At 43.0% G+C, this 16,904-nt stretch overlaps 1 protein-coding gene across 50 annotated transcripts in view; it reads right to left on the bottom strand.

Moving 5' to 3' along the window:
• PBRM1 (polybromo 1) overlaps window positions 1-16,904 on the bottom strand; it is a 55,535-nt gene that overhangs the window by 5,681 nt on the left and 32,950 nt on the right. For 20 of the 50 annotated variants that reach the window (XM_085517204.1, XM_085517193.1, XM_085517202.1 and 17 more), the window contains 9 exons: window positions 16,408-16,565; window positions 15,558-15,824; window positions 14,339-14,484; window positions 13,875-14,032; window positions 13,246-13,429; window positions 12,063-12,273; window positions 9,290-9,491; window positions 5,148-5,306; window positions 1,237-1,392 (listed from right to left, as the gene is read on the bottom strand). In XM_085517204.1, coding sequence (XP_085373330.1) covers window positions 1,237-1,392; window positions 5,148-5,306; window positions 9,290-9,491; window positions 12,063-12,273; window positions 13,246-13,429; window positions 13,875-14,032; window positions 14,339-14,484; window positions 15,558-15,824; window positions 16,408-16,565 — 1,641 coding nt within the window. Of the gene's footprint in view, window positions 1-1,236; window positions 1,393-5,147; window positions 5,307-6,280; window positions 6,452-9,289; window positions 9,492-12,062; window positions 12,274-13,245; window positions 13,430-13,874; window positions 14,033-14,338; window positions 14,485-15,557; window positions 15,825-16,407; window positions 16,566-16,904 lie in introns of those variants that run through there. The other 30 variants (XR_014934893.1, XR_014934894.1, XR_014934895.1 and 27 more) reach the window with 5 other exon arrangements.

Genomic DNA, 16,904 nt, shown 5'->3' with positions numbered 1-16,904 from the left:
ACCCAGCCCCATCTAACACCACCCCCATCCCTGGCACTGCTTTGCTCACACACGCAGCTCAGCTGGAAACACTGTGCAAAGAAACGTGCTGTCCCAGAGTCGCCTCCCAATATCTGTATGCTGCTGCTGCTGCTGCTGCTGCTGTGTGCTTACATGTCAGCGCCGTGGTGAGCTGCAGGCAAGCTCAGACATAGCACTTATCCTACCCTATGTGAATTTATGGTGATCCTTGCCTACTGGCGAAGATGCAAACTAACACTGACGGGTTGAAAAACAAACAAAAGCAAGCAAACAACATCCAATCATCACAGCGGTCTGCAGACATACAGCTCCAACAGGGCTTCCATCAACACAGCTGCAGAGGGGTAGGGGAGGCAAACAGCACTTCTGCCCATGGCTTGTTTAACTGCCGAATGGATGCAATGCACATCTCTAACAGCCACCTGAGTCAGCAGAGGTAACTACTGGAAGAAGCCACAGGCAACTGGATGAGAGGGCAGGTGAGCCTTTTTCCCCACAAAATAATGGCCACTACTGGCATTAATGCCAGAAAATGTGGTATGATTTGTTCAGCCTTACCTGTCAACAACAGGGTGGCAAGAAAATAGCAAATGTGGAATAAACGTGCTTTCAAAAAATCAGAGTTTGGTCCCAGTAGCAGTCAGTTCACCTCACTGCCAACAGCTCCCAGCTCCAGCTGCAAGGCACAACCCACACACAGTTTCATAGTAACATACAGTGGTGTGCAGTGGCCAATGGGTCCGACACCTCTGGGTGCATCAAAGCTCATCCAGAACGTTCATCAGCTCATACACTGAAAATGAGCTCAGTAAGAAATGAGGGCAACACATTTCATTTCAAATTCCGTTTGCAATTCACTTATTTCACTCCAGTGTGGAGAGGGTGGCACAGGGATACGAACAAGCCGACTGCGGGTTGTCAGACATTTGGTAATTCTCAGGTGTTTTTTTGGCTGGTACAAAAGCACTGATGGAGCAGCCTCACATTTCTCCAGTGGCCTTTTGCTGTTCCTCTACCAGATGTGTATTCTGCCAATGGAATCGCTTTGCACCCCCCCTGCACTCAGCAATGCACCATCTGTGCTGCAGTTAAACAAACCTGCAGAAACAATTCACTGCGCTACCATCCAAACAAGCTGCAGGTAATTCCTGTAACAACCGTTAAACAGCACGTACATGACAATGAAACACAGAGCCAATGAGGATGAGTTCTTACCGGGCGGCGGGATGCCTGGGATGCCTGGCATACCTGGCGGGAGTTGGTGGGGTGGGGGCACCCCTGGGTGAAGTGGCTGCATGCTGCCCATGCTAACAATGCCATCAACTGGGCCCTGCAAAGGTGGCAGCACCGGTGGATAGCCACTTATCATGCCTTGAGGGACACAACAAATTTCAAACATGCATCAATGACATGCAATATGATCTATACAGTAAATCATGCACTATGCACAAAACAATAAAATGAAATCGAAAGCACCCTTAGTACAGCAAGACGAGACTACAATTAGTGTATCTCGAAAATGAAATACAGTTACCGATATGAGACACTACGCTGTGGATGAATTAGTATTTAGTGTATTCGTACATTTCTCATGGGGGCAACAAATGCTGAATACTGAGACATGTTAACACGAGGAATAAACTCAGCCACAATTAAATGTTACTAACAAGCGCTTTTAACACAGCTCAAAGCTCTGCCATCTGCATACAGGTTACAAACACGACACTGACTACACGAGCCCTGCACACCGCCTGGCGTGTGGGCCGGCTCAGAGACCTGACCACAACAAACAAAGATCTGTACGTTTTTCTGCAGCGCGTATGCAAAATTTACACTGAAAAGCCCTGGGACACTCATATAGTTAAAATGGAACGTGGTGACAGGGGTGACTGTTCTCACACCATTTTCAGTACACATTAATGAAGTCACTACGATGTGAGGCCGGGGAGCGCAGGCTGTGCAGGGCTGCAGGGACCTGCACCCACAGCACTTGACTGGAGGTAAAAGAGCCGACAAGGGACTCATCCAGCCCCTCACTGAATATTGATCCCACTGCTCTCAAAGCATCTTAACAGGGAACACAAAGACACTGCACTGCTGCTCTTAATTTTGTTTTTCAGCACGTAGGAAGAAGACTTTAGGGCTCATTCTGGATTTGACTTGGGTTCACTGCTATCCTTTAAGTGAACCTAGACACTGTAGATATGCTAGCTGCTAGAACTTAAACTTGACTATATTCTTGCTTGTTTTCTACGCTTTTAAATCAGAGAAACAAGGAAAGGTGTTGGAAAGACATCAAAAAGATTGAGAGGGGACAGAAGCAGGTCTAGAGAAGAAAGGTAAGTTCAGAAATGAGAACTGCTGGGCTTTCTCTAACCTGCTCCAAGCAATCCCTTACAAAGTCTTTGCCACACTCCAAGTAACCCATAAAGAAACTTTCAGAGCAAAGATTTCTGGAATAAAACTGTAAAAAAAAAAAAAATTAAAAAAAAAATCCACATCAGCTCTGCCTGAGCATTTTCCATCAGCAAAGCTGCCGTGAGCCCAGGATCCAAACAGCCTGAGTGGCTCCAACCTGCAAGCCAAATTTGCCACCTGCTCAGTGAGGGCGACAAAGGTGAGAAACCTGTGATTCCAAAGCCTGATGTGGAACAGAGAACTGATCTTCAAACGGTCATTTGCTTTGAATACAAAGGGCACCCAGACTGACACTTACTAAATTGACTTTGGATACCTATTCTGTGTATCTAGACGCTTATCTGCTCCTCCTTTTCAATACAGTGCAATCTGTACTGCTAACAGGAGAAGCAAGAGAAGAAAGAACAAAAGCATCCCTAGAATAATGAGCTTCCCCTACAGCTACTACCTGGTACTTGCACTGCACCCCAAGCTGCAGTCACGCTATCAGTGCTCTTATGAACGCTTCTGAAGCTCTTAAAGTGAAGAAAAAAAACCAAACACACAAGACCCACAAAAAAAACAAACAAAAAAACCCATAAAACAGAACAAAACTAAATTTCCAATGAAACAAACCCATCTCTGTCCATCACAAAAGCTCATTCCTGCACGTCCAAACCAAATACCAAGCAGCTGACTAGATTAATGGCCCTGTAGAAAAGTCTCCATAGGAAATCTGTTACTTTAGCTCATCACAAAGTTATACGAGCAGCCATGTACAAATTATCACTTTGATTTTAAACAAGGTGAATTACTTTCAGCTCCCGCAGCCATGACTTACTGCCTTTCAACTTACTCCTCCCTTTTCTCTGAACTACGACAATGTGATTAAATAAACTATTGTAGCTCCCAAATGTAAAAGCAACTAGAGCACCATGTGCTGAGAGAAACGCAGCTCAGTGATTTCTTGCACCATAAAAAAGTCCTATGATGAAAGTGGTCTCTGAAACCGAGAAAAGCAACCATGACTTAAAGATGGACTTAAAACTGTGACTTTTGGAACTTAAAGATGGAGGAAGGAGTGAACATTCTGCATGGAATGAGACACTTCCAAGTAAGACTTCTGTAAACTTAAAGAGGAAAGACTGCAAACAGGACAAAACCAGCAAGAGTTTATAAAGATCCACTTGGTCATCCTCTTAATGAAGTACTTCAAAATGGCTGAGTACAGAGACCTGAGCTTCTAGCAGCTTGAGCTGTAAGATGATGGCCTTGAGCAGAGGTTGGCTTTTTGAGGAGGCTACTGCAGGATGGAAGGGAACACGCGCAGTTAGAAATGTGACAACACCAAAAAGTGGGGACCGAGCCAAGAAAAAAACCACCATGAGACGATGACGTTTCCAGTCATCACCATCTAGTCTAGATCAAGGCAGATTACTCACAAAGAGAAGCACACGGCAGCTAGTTTTCCTTTTTGTTATTAAAGATATGTGTGCACACAAATAGCACCGCAAGGCAAAAAATCTGAAAGGTGTTCAAAGAATAAAGGAGTTTTTTTTCTCATCCATTTTTTTAAAGCAAAAAGAAATATCAGTAGAAACAAATTCTTTGTAACCTGGAGGCAATAAAGTACGTAAGAGGTACACCTTCAGCCTAAACATCCCTCCAACCTATGCACTGAAAAAGGATTTAGAAACCATGATGAAAAATACTTCAGGCCGTCCGTTCTAAGTATGGCCACAGCCTGCAAGGCAGGAAGGAAAAAGAACAAAAGGATAAACTGAATCGTTCAAATGCCTTAAGTTAAAAAAAGAAAAAACCAAGAACACAGCCCACAAACCAAACCAAACCACAGAGCAAAAAGAAAACAAACCACAAGTCATTATCTACCTATTCACTTTTACCTAACTCAGCACTATTTAACCTCGACTGATGCTACCCAGTCACTCCCGACCAGAAATGGGAGGAGAAAAGCAACCCACCAGGTCAGACCTAATCCATCCTCTCACAGATGCAAAGCTGATTCTTGTAAAAGAATCTCCAGCCGACTACACAGTCTTCATGTATGACCTGGACATATTACTCTAAGCACACTGCCTATGAAGTCAAGTTGGAGTATGACTGGCAACAAGAAACAAAACTCAACAACAGGAACCACAAAGGAGAGTTCTCAGAACTTAGGTCTTTTCTGCAAATCCCCTGATTAAAACCAGCAGTATTGACATTTGGTACTTGGCTTTGCAATGGCTCTAGAGCCCAGCCAGCTGTGCTTACGTCCAATCATAATTCTGGAGTTTGGGTTTTAATTCTGGTTTGGATTTTGTTTTGCCTCTTACATCCCGACAATAAAAACAAGTCCTCTGTCTCCTCCTGAGCCACCTCCACTGATGCCACTTACACTCAAAGAGTATTCAGCTCCCTGCATCACCGCTGCAGATGACTAAACACGGCTTCTGCAAAGTAGAGCCAACAAAAACAACTGCACACAAACTGCACAGGCCTGAGCACAAGGAGGAGACTTCTTCCCTGCACTGCCACCAGAACGCTCACTACTGGAGAACATGGGGCTGCCACCTTACTGCTGCGGTTACACGTATTCACCGTGAAGGAAGACTGAGGAGGTTGAGCTTTTCCTCCGTAAGAACAAAGTGACCCAAGAGAGTGTTCAGAGTTATGAAGGGGGTTGATAGAGTGGATGAGGAAAAATGGTCGTAGCTCCTACGTTTTACCTGCAACGGGTGTCAACTGCTGATTGAGCATCCCCATTGGTGTTGGTGGCGGCACCACCCCCATAAGAGCCCCGACAGGAGTGCCTGCCCGGGGGGAGGGATTCTGCTGCTGTGCTGCTCGCTCTCTCTCCTGCTGCTCAGCAACTTTAGCTGCCCGCTCTGTAAAAGCATTTTAGATTTTCAGTTCTGTTTTGTAACCCAGAGTTTCAAAATATTATCTGTTCATTAAAAAGGACTAGTCAAACACTGGCATACTTCAGTCAAATATCAAGTAGAACAGATGAATCTTTGTAACCAGCATATGATTCGATTTCACGTGGCTGCAGCTAAGACTTTTAGAGAACACTGAATGAAAAATAATAATAAAAAGTAATAACATAAAAATTTTAAAGGAACAAATTGGATAACAGCACCAGTGTTACCAGTGTGAAGCAGCAGTCCAGCACTAGGCTAAGTCTGCACCAGGACAGCACAGCAAAGCCTTCCTCTTTGTCCCTCTTTGGACACCACTGGCTCGGTTGGACCAGCTCCTGTCAGCACCCTGCCTGCCAGCCGTGCCCTGGAGCAAGGTGCAAACAGCAGGCAGCAGTGCCAGCGGCCCATTTCTTTTTGTGCTCCCCACTGCTGTTTTGTTGGTGGTGGTTTTGCTGTTGTTGTTGTGTTGGTTTGGGCTTTTTTAATTGCTGTTCTACTGATAAGGCTGAAAAATGGTGGCAAAGTTGGGAAGCATTTGCAGTTTCCTTAGTGTAGAGAGTCTTTAGTGTTTGGAATATACCAAGCAGCAGTTTGATGAACCAAAAATACTTCCTCTGCCTCTGTCGTTCCCCCCATTTTTGTTCCCTCTGAGGGTTTTTGGCTTTGTTTTCCCCTGAAGGTGTCTCTGCTCACTGGAGGTCACGTGTGTCCCTGGTGCGATTAATGTGGCCATTATCTCAATCAAGTTTCTCACTGAGACTGCAGGAACAAAAGATCTACTGCAGGGGACGCTGACCAGAGGAGAATTCTGTATCACGGGAAGGGCAAAGGGGCGTGGGAAGAAGAAAGAAAGAAAGAAAAAAACCACAACAAAAGAGAACCAAAAAACAACCCCAAGTAAACAAAAAAAGAAGGTATACCGAATGCCCACTGAAGGTGCTTCTGGAGCATGCAAGTTGTTGGTTGTTCACTCTGAACATCACCTCTTACTGACGCAATGAGGAACAACAAAGGATAAATGAACGCAGCACACATCTCCAGCAAATGTTAACAACAGTGAATGCAGGGCTGGAAGTTCTCTTGCAGTTGGTGAAAGATGAGAACTGTCACTAAAACAGCAACCAAGATCCTCAGTCAAACAAGGCTAAAAAGTTCATCAAGGAGATCACGTTATACATGCATCCTGCCAAGGCTACCCGTGTTTTCAAGTATGTGACTGCAAATGTTCATCATGCACTGGTCTCCCCAAGGACAAGTGCAGCACCTGGCACTACTGCCATGCACTCTAAGACCGGTTTCATTTCCAAAGGCATTTCCTTCCTTATCCCTTGTGTCATTTCAGAAAGAGATGACGACGCATAGGAACTCCTATTTATACTACAGGCAACTCGCATGTGACTGACCACAGAATACATGAGACATTTAAAGGTAGATCCTGAAGTAGAAAATGGAGATAGTCATCTTAAGAGTACAGCAAGCGCTGAGAGAAAAGATGAAGTAGCTGTTCTGCCTCTCAACTACTCCTGGCCAGTTAAAATAACAGACAGAAGCAAAAGTTTTGAAGGCACTTTGATGAATGAGAGATTCTTGTTAAGCATCTAGTTTTATGGGATTTTGGAGTGCTGAGCCTCAATAATGTGATGTAGGACAATAGTTGAGTTTTACCTGGTGTGTCCCCGCTGCTCCTACCACTGAACTAACAGATGGAACAACACTGCCAGAGGGAACGGAAGAGGTCTGAAAGTTTGGCCTGGAGCATTCACCTTCACACCCACATCATTCAGGCTAGGACTTGAAATCATTCTAACGCTGTTTCTAATGCATCTCAAGAGACAAGAAAGAGATCTTCTGCTTTGAACAGACCTCTCCTTAAGACAAGCCTTGGCCTCAAACCCCACATACTCTTTTATATGAAGGAATTCTCACGTGCAGGTAGCCATGCAGGCACTTCCAATGCAGCCTGTTCTTTATGCGACTGCTGCTAAAGAACAGCCAACACTGAGCATATACCAAATGAAATTTTCAGTAGATCAAATGGATCAAAAATGTGACCTGCTTCTCCAGCAGACCATGGAAAGGCACTTTGCTATAGAAGTGACAAACCATATCTGCCCCCTACTCTCTGCCCAGCCTGGAGTGCATGAATTTTGCCCTGTCACAGTGGAAGGAGCAGAGTTTCTCTCCTTTCATGCACCATAGTAAGCAAACAGTTTGGACTGCAAGAAACTCCATCCCAATCCCTCAAAACCAAATAAAACCAAATAAAAGCAAGCCTGTTCCTGGGCAGACAACAAGGTGGAGAAGCTGCAGTCTGAAACTCAAAAGCTCTGGAAAAATTTAAGTAAGGAGGAAGGCAGAAACAGAAGCATTTGGGCTTACACAAAGGACAGACACTGTTGCCACTGTCACATTACGGTGGGAGTGCAAGCACCAAGCTGCTCTAAGCTAGAAGTGAGGACACGCCAGCCATCCTGCTGCTTGGGCAAGGCTGCAGCGAGGGACCTGGCAATAAAATACATCAGACACACCTAGAATGGTGAAAAAGGAAACCAGAACTGGAAAAAGTAAGGCCACAGTACTTCCACATACAGCATCACCACTTCCCTTGACAACATTTGCAAAAGAAACTCGCGCGCAGTCCTGCTTTATTACCTTCCAGCACTTCAGAAATGTGAAGTGGGGGCCGAGGGTGTGAAGTGACAGCATGCAAACTTCTAGTCTGAGGGTCAAAGTGTACTTTAAATTATAAGTACATAAAATAAAAACTAATCAAATCTCACTTTTTTTAAGTAATATTGAAACTTAATTGAGCAATACCTTCATAGGGTGTTGAAACTTCCCTACTCAAAGTAATACCTTCTCCCAATAAAATTGCAGCAGTTGCTTAAAAACTGGGCTTTATATTTGAAATGCTGAGACATTATTAACTAGAATAATAACTGGATGTCAAGCCACTGTATTAGACTTGAACATGGCCTGCTGTTAAGGATCAACTTGTTTTGTAAGCAATATATCAGTGAGGAAGGAGAGGATGAAGGAGAGGACAAAGGAGAGGATGAAGGAGGACAAGGGAGAGGACGAAGGAGAGGACGGCCTTTCTAATCTCATGCCTATGAAATTCATTGGCTTAAGGACTCAAAATCTCTCAGCAAAATCAGTTACAGCAGTTGATTAACACTGAGACTGAGCAACAGGTCATATTCAGAACACTGCAACAGAATCTGTACCCATTTTGGTTTTTTAACCAGAACTCTTTCAGACCCTCAGTACAGTTAACTGAAGAACTTTATCCCACTCCACTGTAAACTTTCTTACCTGGCACTACAGCTCCAAAGAGCTTCCTGTCCAAAGATCCCTTTCTTGCTGCCCCCTCCACAGTCTTCCCATATGGAAACTTTTACAAGCTGTTTTTTCAGCTGACAAGGCACTGAGCCCCTTCGCTCCTAATTTTCCACATTTCTTTTGTCTTTGCTCATTTGATTATTTGTGGCAGAGACATCTAAACTATCAGTTGTGCACTACACAATTTAAGCCTGCTCCTTGCTCCTCTTCAGCCATCTCTCGACATGACTTCTCCTTAACGTACACCCAGAACACAAACTTAACGACACTCAGGAGGCAGTGAGACCCTGGCATCACTGCCCAGAGAAGATGTGGGTGCCCCAGCACTGGAGATGCTTCAGGCCTGGTTGGATGGGGCCCCGGGCAGCCTGAGCTGATGGGAGGCTGTCAGCCCACAGCAGGGGGGTTGGAACTAGACAACTGTTAAGGTCCCTTCCAACACAAGCCGTCCTGTGATAACTACGATTTCTACAATTCCATGACATTCTGTGATTCTATGATAACCATCTTCTTTTACAAAACTGGTCATCTGAGTAACAGTAATGAACGTGTTCAGAAAGAAAAAGTAGGGAAAAAAAGTTTGTAACATTTTATGTTTTATTTACCTTCATATTCTGCTTTCTTTGTTGCTTCCAGGTTTCTCCATTCAGTTCCTACAAGCCTGCTGAGCTCTCCAAAGGAGTAGTCTGGGTGCTGAGCTTTAATAACAGCTCTCATCTCACTGCTAAATAAGATGTAACCACTCATGTTGATCTTCCTTTTTGATCCCTCCTTCTTGGTGCTGCCCTTAACAGACTTGGGAGTGGACTGTGAGAAAAAGCAGTTATGACCACAAATATACAACAGAGAAGTTTCTCAACGTTAAAAAAAAAGTAAAAGCTGTAGGAAATAGCATGTAAAAATATCCCCAACTTTCTCTCTCGTGTATCAGTACGAGGGCCAGCCAACCTTACTGAGAGACTACACTTCCCAGTAAGTGACGAGAGCAACACATGCACAGAAAACACACAAGCGGGGAAAAAACCCACAGTCACAACAAAAGCAAAAAGCCAAACAGTTACTTGACGCTTTTTAACCCTTCCAGACATAAGGCCAACCTTATTGCTGGGGCTTCCAAAATGTGCAGTAACTCAGCACAGAACAATTGCTTTTAGCTGAGGTCATTCCGAATAACCCACAGGACTCAGACTGTACTAATTTCAAATGTCATCTATTTTGCTGTTCAGAAATACTGCCAACACAAGTCAAGTAGAACACCTTATCTGCCATCACACGCTTTATAGAATTGCTTTCACATTTAATCCTGGGCCTTTGCGACTCCCACATCCTCGGTGCCATCCGCTCATTTCACATTGCTGAGTGATCTTAATTCTGTCTGCCAAACTGTCCTTCCTACTGCTCCTCTCACATTTCCCAAATACCCATTTCTCCCTGGAAATGAAAAACAGAGCCCAATTTCACTGTCACCTGCACATAGGTTCACATCCCTACCTGCTGATGGGTAACTAATCCTCTGTTCTATTAAAGCTGTCTCCTTTGCTCTCCTCATCCAGACTGCTCCTGCTGAGAGCTCTCTGACATCTCCAGCTAACAAAAAATTCAACCTATTCAGACAACCAGTAAGAAACCACCTGCCATGAGATGCAGGGGACCGGAACCCCCCACTCCCTGACCAATAAGGTCCACAACGCTTCATCACACCTTCCAAAGGCCCTCCCCATGTCTTCAGCATTACAAATTTCTCACATTGTGAAGAGCACAATCGTTTCCAAATATTTGCAGGGGAAAAATGTCCAATGCCCATCTCAGAGAAACACAAGGCTTCAGCTACACCACGGCTTCCTCAAAGTCTTGTTCATTAATTTAAGCCAAGTGGTGGATGAACTGAGGCATACCAGTACGTTACTACTGCAAACATCACTGCATTCATTTTCAATGATCTACCTTCAGTGTTTTCATGACAAACATAAGGATAACACTGAGCTTTCTGGGAGGAATTCTTTAGACATGTCTCTATGATGGAGAAATGAAGAAAAAGCCCCACACAGTGCACAGAGAACATTCTCTAGCTTCGCAGATGTTCTCAATTCAGAAACAGGAAAATCTAGTTGTACATTTGGAATATGTCCAGGTGACCGACCTGGTGGATAGGGAAAGGCTGCTGAATTAATCTACCCAGACCTCAGCCAAGCCTTTGACTCTGTCTCTCCCAGCATTCAGAGTGGGGCTTGGACAGGTACACTCTTTGCTGGGTAAAGAACTGGCTGGAGGGCCGGGCCCAGGGAGTGGTGATGAATGGAGTTAAATCCAGCTGGTGACCAGTCATGAGTGGTGATTCCCAGGGGTCAGTACTGGAACTCAACCTGTTTAATATCCTTACTGATGATCTGGATGAGGGGATTGAGTACCTCCTCAGGAAGTTTGCTGGTTGTTGCCAAGTTGGGAAGAAATACTGATTTATTTGAGGGTAGGAAGGCCCTACAGAGCGACCTGGACAGGCTGGATTGATGGGCTGAGGCTGATGGGATGAGGTTCAACAAGACCAAATGCTGGGTCCTGCATTTCAGCCACCACAAGATTAGATAAATTGCATTTGTTTAAGAGAACATGAAGCAAGCGTGTGCCCTTTACCTAGGAGCTCTGTTTAAAATATCTCTTTCTAAAGGAGACATAAATAGGACAGATTACAATGGGTTGACAAAGACGGCTCAATTCTGCGCAGTGATTGAAATCACTCTGCCATTTATCACACCGTTTCTTCAACTGCCAGAATCAGGAGGACACAGCAGAAATCCACAGTGCTGGTTACAAACACAGCCCAAACTCCCTCTTGTTCCCAGCACATCACTCCCACAGCCTTCTTAGGACTGGCGTTAACTTAAATGCAAGAATGTGATGAAGCAGAAAATAATCCAGTTGCAAACAAATGTTCTTGGTTACGTTAACTTGCAGATGAAGTTCTCCACCCTACTTCAATACTTGGTTACATAAATACCAGAGCTTGAGTGAGAGAAGTAGTAAGAGAGGGACAGAAAATGCCCTATTTATGCAGCAGCAAGGACTCATGGCATGGTCCAGTGTATAATCACACAGTTTCTGATTTGTTGCCTGTCCATATATCAGCACTTTCAAGTTTCTGTGATGTACAGCAAGACACATAAAAAGTTCTCATCCCTTTTTTTTCCCCTCTCAAGTTTTGATTTCCAAGTATGAATGATAACTTAAAGGACTGATCTTTTTTCCTCCAAGAATTACGAGTAGCATATCCTAAAAAATGAAACAAGTCAGAACTCTAACACTCAAATCTAGCCTCTCACAAAATGGAAGGAAACAATGAGGAATACCAGCATTTAAAGTTCTCTCAAGGAACATGTTTACCTGCGGTGGAGTATAAGGCATGATATCCAGTTCACTAGATAACGGGGTCTGAAGCTGAGGCATGGAAGGTGTTTCAGTGATATCACCTTCCTCTTCTCCCATCTCTTCCATGTCCTCATCACCTCCTTCCAACTCAGCAAATTTTGCTTCCAGCTGTTGGATTTTCTTCTCCAGAAGTGGAGATGGCTCCTTCTGAGGAACTATGGGTTTTCTGAAAGGCGTGGGAGGAAGACAAAGGGCAGATGAGGACACACTCATGCTCAACAAGACACAGCAGAGATTTTGAAGAGAAAGCCAACTTTTCTTCCCATATGACTGAACACAGAAACACTGGTGACTGGAGAAAATGTAATTATCTGCTGGCATTTAGACCATGAAAAGACTCACATTATTTGGACTTCTTCCCAAAACATCCTTTAAAGGACATGTGACCATTCAAATTCCATCCTCTCCTACAAATGAGTTTTATATACGCGCAGGATCTGACTGTAATGGAGCCAGTTTATATTGTGGCAACTTGTACAGTGCTGCCTTCTGGATTTGTGACCAAACCAGTATTGATAACAAACAGATATTTCAGTTCATGCTGAACAGTGTTGCTGCATTCTCAAAGATGTTTCCCCCCACACACCCCACACTTAAACAGTGAGCAGGCTGGGAACAGGCAAAAGAGCTGTGTTGGGGGAAAAGCAGGATAGCTACTGATCCCAACTGACTAAAGGGACACAGAATGGTTCAAGTTGAAGGAGACCTTAAAGGTTCCAAGTCCTGCCAGGGGCTGATTGCCACTCACTAGAAATTTAGCTGCCTAGGGCCCTCCCAACCTGACCTTAAACATCTCCATTAACTGAGTGAAAGGATGGTGACAGATTTGGGGTTATGGCATTTGTCTTTCCAAGAAACTGCAGCTTCTGCTCAGGCCCTGCTTTCCAGCAAGCAGCCAAACATCTGCCAGCTGATAGGGAGTAGAGAATACTTCTTTTGTTTTGCCTGCATGTATAGCTTTGCATCAGTAATTATACTGTTATATAAACGAAAGAGTATTTCTTGCTTTTGCCCTTTTCTTTTTCTCCTCACACTAAGGGGAGTGTGCAAGAGGCTGGATAGGGGCTTAGCTGCCGGGTGGGTCAACCCACCACAACGCAATGCTCAGGAGATCTCCTCATTCCCATCACATTTTTACCTAAAATAGTATATTTCATCATCGACAACTTTTGCAGAGAGTGAAAATCTCTTGAGCCCCTTGAATTTCTTCATCTGTTTGTCGCTTTCGTTGTAGCGGCTCTCACAAAGAAAAACATCATTTTCAGAAATCTCAGTTGGTCTGCAGCAGAGGAAGTCCTTGAATGACAGAACAGCACACTTGCCTGCAGAAACAAAAAGAGCTGGGTGAGAAGGCAGCTCCTTTACAAAGCGGGGTGGAAACTCAAATTTTCGCTAGTCATGTAAATATCAGCCCAGTATTTGAGCCAGCTATGGGAAAATCCATCAGTTGACATCTCTGCCAAATAACATCAATCATGAGAAACCTGCACCAACTGAACGCAGCTTTTTGGATTTTTAAAGAACGGCAACAAAAAAATTAAAACCTTAACAAAAAAGCCATCACTGGTCTGTTAACAGCATTTAGCACAGCATCTAAATTACAGAATGAAGTACGGAACAGTCATCTTATTCAAGAAACCAAATATTAACCTCCTTCTGAGCTGACTTTCCAGGTGTATATACTGGAATAACTGCATTAACAAGCAAGAACAATGGGTGTTTTCTGCTCCTTGACTTTAGATTTTTGTTTAAAGTTGTAGGAATTACCCAAAATACAAGACATAGGACAGGTCTCCTCCAGGTTACTCAGAAACACTTCCTTCTTGTAGAACATTTTAGTTGGTTCATGTTCAGTTTCTTCAGGGTGGATGAAGATTGGACCAAAGAAATACGCAGCTCCATCTCGCACCCACATCTTTTCAATCCTGGAAAGAAAAACAAATCACTGACATCACTGCAAGGCCATCCTTACTGAAGGAGTAAACGAGATACACTGGGCTGTTCAGGAAGACTGTGGGCACAAAACGAGTACAGAAGCTCAGCCTGTTCTGACTGCACAGCTGCCACCTTTTTTTAACAGGCTGATACAGTTCCCCCCAGCCTATTGCAAGCTTCTAACATGTGGTTTCATTCAGATTTTTTCCCCCACCCTCTTCTATATTTTGCAACAACCCAGTCTGTTGCCCAGGGTTTTTTACAGACACAAACTGCAACAAAGAAGTGGTACCTACCTTCCTACCCGAGGTCGCACTAATCCATGCGACTTTATGAAGACGCAGTCCCCAACCTTAAGCCACATATCATTGTAACAGAGCTGCTCAAAGTAATGGCAACCAGGTTCCCCATTAGACATTTCTACTGGAACATCTTCTTTGTCCTGCAGAAGAATATGCACTTAGAAACTTGTGGGACAAAGGAAAACCAAACAACTACAATGATGCCAGGTACAAGTAGAAGTATTTGCTTCATCTTTACATCAACAATAATAGGCAACACACCAACCAGATAAATAAGAGCAAAAATGAGGGGACTCAGACTTTAGAAAACGAAATATCCAAGCCACAGCTATCCTCTATGCATGTCGCAAGCCTTCCTATTTCATAATCTAAGCTGTAGTTTTGCCAGTAATTCAGAGACCCTTTTTTTGCACTATTAATAAACAGTTATAAACTTTGAAGCCCTATCTGTCTGCTCTGATGGTTTGTTTTAAAGCACGCTAAAACTTACAGAAAGCAAGAATTCATTCCTTGGTGAAGCTAAGAGAAATAAAAATGTAACCATTATCTCTCATAGTTATACGACTGCTCCATGCTTTTATTAAGAACAGAGTCACGCAGTTTGCTCTGTTTTAATTTCTCTTTGGTGCCTCATTTGACTTTTCAGTTTGTTATTTCAGAAAGCCAAAGAAAACACAGGATATCCCCCCCAGTGTGTGTCAGGAAAAGACTTTAGAAGCTTTCATCCTCTTGGTAGAAAGAATTTCTTCTTTTATCGTAAAGCAAATAAATACAGTAACACAAAGTGTACACTAAGTGACAATGAGAGTGCTGGACATTCCATTTTGAGGCTCTGTTAGAGTACTCAGAATGTAAAATAGACTTGTTTCATTACTCCAAATTTTATTTCATATCAACAATTATATTTACTGCAATTTAACATAACTAAACTAATATTCTTCCTTACCTTATATGTTTAAATACAATAAAATAAACCATTTTACCCAGTAGGCTGGGCAGAAAAAAGGAGTTTGAAAATAAACTACTCAGTTATTAACCACAAACAAGTCACGGAATTCATTATGTACTGCTCACTGATGCCCAGCTGCTGTGACTTTATGAAAGACTACTTGGAAAAGCAGGTTAGCTGGATGCTGAGGAGCCTAAGTTGTGCAGGCTTAAATTTCATCATTCTTTATCTGTCAAACATACCAAACCTTTTCACCTTCCATACCTTTTCAAGATGAAGGATGCTTTCTCCCACCTTACTGTCATCTAATGTATCAGAGTGCTTCTCCTCCTCTGCTTTGTCTGTGTTAGCAAATACAGAAGCAACACGGACCACAGGCAGGGGCACATCTCGGGGGACAAATCTGACAGAGCTCACAGGCATAGTCCACAGTTTAATCTTTTTAAAAGATTTTGTCTTGGCGGAATACCGTGACTCACAGACATACACGTCCTCATCTCTAAAGTTTTCAGGACACAACTTAAAATATTCCTGCAGAATAAAGAGGATTACAATTATAGGTGAAATATTTCGGTAACATATCCACACCCCAACATCCACCACAGATACAGTGTACTCCCTTTTGTGCGTTCCAACTTTTTCTATGCATTTATCAGAAGCCTTTTCAGACTGATACAACCTGTCTGCCGAGTTCTTCTCTTACAGTTTCACAAGAACAACAGGGTATCAAACATGGGACAGACAGGAGAGACTTTATCATCTTTCCAAGACTGCACTCGAGGGGAGTCTCAAGTATCCTTCAGCCCCAAACCTACATCCTTTAAGATATTGCCTGCACTTTCTCTACTAGATGCTCTGAGAAATTTGTCAGCTACTTATCTAATTCATAAGTGATTCCACAAAGCAACCAGCATTGAAAATCTGTGTCCCCTGGATGAACTACAGAGATTACAAAGTAAACGAAAAGCACAAACAGTACATGGGAGCAAATCCTTTCTAAAATTGCTTCTCAGTATTAGTAAAATGCCTCTATATCAGAATTCCTACACCTCTTCAAGAAAATAGCACAGAGCACATTAAGTCAATAAACAAATTAGTCCAAAGAGTTTCTCACCTTAACAAACATGACCACACATTTACCCAAAATTTTGCTAACTGGAACTTTATTATAATAGTCACTTTTAAAAACCTCTTTCTCCAAGAACTTTCTTGTTGCAAGATGAAATGTTTCATTTGGTCGATAAAACCAACAGCCATATAGCCATTTCTCTCCTTTAAAAAAAGAAACAAAAAGAGAGGGAGAAAGGAAAAGATCTAAAAAGGTGTATTCTCTAGTGCACGAAGAAGCAAAACAAACTGCAAATGGTTTCATTTATCAGATAGCCACAAAATAACCAGTGAAGCAAATTTAACCCATTTAAAACAGGAAGATTCCTTAACTGCTTTGGGTAAAGAAATATGTGTTTCTTAGAAGTTCTGCAAACTTTTTTTTTTTTTTTTTTTTTTTTTTTTCCCCAAGAAAATTAATTCCATCTTTATTTTGCTGAGTTCTACAGAATTCATCATTCATGGGAAACACTGTCTGCAACTCATCCATTGATGTCTTCACTT

The sequence above is a fragment of the Coturnix japonica genome, chromosome 15 (genome assembly GCF_054131305.1).
Source record: "Coturnix japonica strain WE chromosome 15, WE-NBRP24, whole genome shotgun sequence".
Classification (NCBI taxonomy): domain Eukaryota; kingdom Metazoa; phylum Chordata; class Aves; order Galliformes; family Phasianidae; genus Coturnix; species Coturnix japonica.
This window is presented reverse-complemented; position numbering and strand designations above follow the sequence as displayed.